This window comes from Euphorbia lathyris, chromosome 1 (assembly GCF_963576675.1).
Source record: "Euphorbia lathyris chromosome 1, ddEupLath1.1, whole genome shotgun sequence".
NCBI lineage: Eukaryota > Viridiplantae > Streptophyta > Magnoliopsida > Malpighiales > Euphorbiaceae > Euphorbia > Euphorbia lathyris.
Genome location: NC_088910.1, coordinates 49,294,696 through 49,297,307, shown reverse-complemented (window position 1 = coordinate 49,297,307; position 2,612 = coordinate 49,294,696). Strand labels below are relative to the sequence as shown.

General features: G+C 33.4%; 1 protein-coding gene across 1 annotated transcript; it reads left to right on the top strand.

Annotated features, from left to right (window-relative positions):
• The first annotated feature begins 1,344 nt into the window (after positions 1–1,344).
• Positions 1,345–2,380, top strand: LOC136201072 (transcription factor PRE3-like). The gene is made up of 2 exons (XM_065991667.1): positions 1,345–1,649; positions 2,063–2,380. The coding sequence occupies exons 1-2, from the start codon at positions 1,533–1,535 to the stop codon at positions 2,210–2,212; spliced, it is 267 nt and encodes an 88-aa protein (XP_065847739.1). The 5' UTR covers positions 1,345–1,532; the 3' UTR covers positions 2,213–2,380.
• The last annotated feature ends 232 nt before the right edge of the window (positions 2,381–2,612 follow it).

The following is a 2,612-nucleotide window of genomic DNA, read 5'->3' as shown; positions in this document are numbered from 1 at the left end:
AAGTGAATTGAACCAACTAGATCAACCTTAATGGATAAAAACTTATAGTTACACACATTAATTTTGCAAATATTTATACATCTCGGTTATATCCATATTAAAATACAGTTTGGTGTGCGGTGAAAAACATTTTACTAAGTTATCACAATCTTTCAAAGAATTGAATTGTTTTATGTGCTAGATGTGTATTTTGTGGTTGGTCAGATGAGTCTCTAATTCATTTGTTTAAATTGTGTCCAATTACTAAGCTATACTGGAAAGTTGCTAGTCTGTCTGGAAGGTTTATAAAGTATATATGGAACTGCTTGTCATGACTGGTTTTCGAAGGTTTTTAGTATATTATCACAAAAAGAATTGTCGTATTTCTGTTGTTTGATCTGGATGATATGGTATGAGTGGAATCAGGTTTGTCATGACCGACATCGGAAAGGACCGAAACGGGCGGTGGCATCTGTATTGCCAGTAATAAATGTGTCCATTGCAACTGGTCTTGAGTAGCGTACATATGTTGATTGAGTTTTTTTTGGACAAGATATGGATGGGCCAGTCCACTGGTCTCCATCGTTGATACACCAATATGAACTTAATTGTAATGCATCTTACTCGTGCAGGTCTAATAAGGCGCTTCTGGTTTAGTTTTTTTGTGATTCTGCAGGTTATGTAGCTCTATCGGGTGGATGACCTTTAGGTGTGGTTATGTCTACCTTGCATGCAGAATTATCTGCAATTCTATCATCAATTTGTATTGTTCGTGAAGCTAGGTGTCATTCAGTTCAGATTGCATCAGATTCTCTATCTACTATTCGTCTTCTTTGCAGAGAAAAAACTTTTCACAACTGGATGGAGTGATTGTTACTGATATATATTCTTGAAGAGATAAAACCATTCTAGCATGTTGATTTTATTCATGAAAGGTGTCAATCAAATATGGTTGCACATAACTTGGCTACACATGCTATTTCTTTTTCATATGTAGAAATCTATTGATGATTTTTCTCTATCTATTTTAGCTTGTATCAAACTGATCGTGATTTTCTTTGTTAATGTAAGTGTATTTTTTAAATATAAAAGAAAGTACGTACATTCACTTAACAACGAATTAGAAATTGTAAGAAGATCTTGTTAGATATAATTTTATTCAATTTTGTCAAAGGATATGTGAGGAACCGAGTAATCAGATAAATTATAAAAAAAAATGTTAATATAATAGGAATTACTACATGTTGTGAAAAAAAAGGAATGAGATGGTGAGAGGAAGTGAGAGTGAAGGAAGAGAAAGATATTAAAAGAGAGTGTAAGAAAAGGGAAAGACAAGTTGAGATGAAAGTTCCAAGTTTGGAAACACAGAGAGTATGGCGTATCTCTTGAAATCTCTCTGTCCCTTTTAAAACCCTATTTAAATACTTCTCTCCATGCAACCCCCTCATTCCCTCATTCACTCTCCCCACCTTTTCCCTTTACTACTTTCTTCTCTCTTTTCTCCTCTCTTCTCTCCTATTACACAAATACTTATTTTTACTTAACTGAACAACATGTCTAGCAGAAGATCTCGTTCAGGACCTTCAAGAATCTCAGATGATCAGATCCTTGATCTTGTTTCTAAGTTACAACAGCTTCTCCCTGAGATTCGAAATCGCCGCTCCGACAAGGTATTCATTCATTCATTCATTCATAATTAGGTTAAACTAACTTCCCTTTCTAATCTTCATCTTTTCTTTCCATATGGACACCTTCATAGGTTTCCATTTTTGGCCCTTCTATCTAGCTTTTAGTACCCAAAAATTATTCATTAATTCAGAGGTTACTTCTGATTCAATCTTCAAAGATTCTTTCCCCTTTTTCATCTATTATTGACCAAAAGGAACCCTCAACTAGTTAAGAAAGCAGTGCAATTTTGTTATACTCAAGTTTCAAGATAGAGTTTAATTTATTACACTGCAAATCTTTTTCTTTTCTTTTCTTTTTTTTCAGTAAGAAGATAATTTTAATTTTTGAGTTCTTCCTTTTTTGAAGTTTGGGAAAAGAATTAATTAAATAAAAGTAAAAAATTGATGAACTACAGGTATCAGCAGCAAAGGTTTTACAGGAGACGTGCAACTATATAAGAAGCTTGCACAGAGAAGTAGATGATCTTAGCGAGAGGCTATCTGAGCTATTAGCGACTACAGACACTGCTCAAGCTGCCATAATTAGGAACTTACTTATGCAATAATTAAACAGACTTAATTAATAATGAATTGCTACTTCTGTTTGTCTCTTGCTCCATATTTGTATTTGACATTTGTAGGGTTGTATGATTAGTGGAATTACCTTATGTAGTGCTTGTTTTGTTTAATGATTAGAACATGATGATGATCATCCTTTTTGCAAGCTTTTTCAGGCTAATAAGGAATATAATAAAAGTGGTTCCAATTTCTAACTTGTGCGATTGGATCTACTACCTAGATTTGGATATCATACTTTACTCCTATATTCAACAAATCCTTATTTTAAAATACAGCTCCCTTCCTCGATGTTCTAACTATAAGGAAATATGAAAAATACATACTCGCTATCCAAAGCTAGAAAACTTAACATGCACAAATTACCAGATTATGCCTTTTATTTGACCT

Coding starts and splice junctions, on each gene's coding strand:
- LOC136201072 (XM_065991667.1), top strand. CDS start 1,533: ATGTCTAGCAGAAGATCTCGTTCAGGACCTTCAAGAATCTCAGATGAT. Junction 1,650..2,062: donor GAAATCGCCGCTCCGACAAG/GTATTCATTCAT, acceptor GATGAACTACAG/GTATCAGCAGCAAAGGTTTT.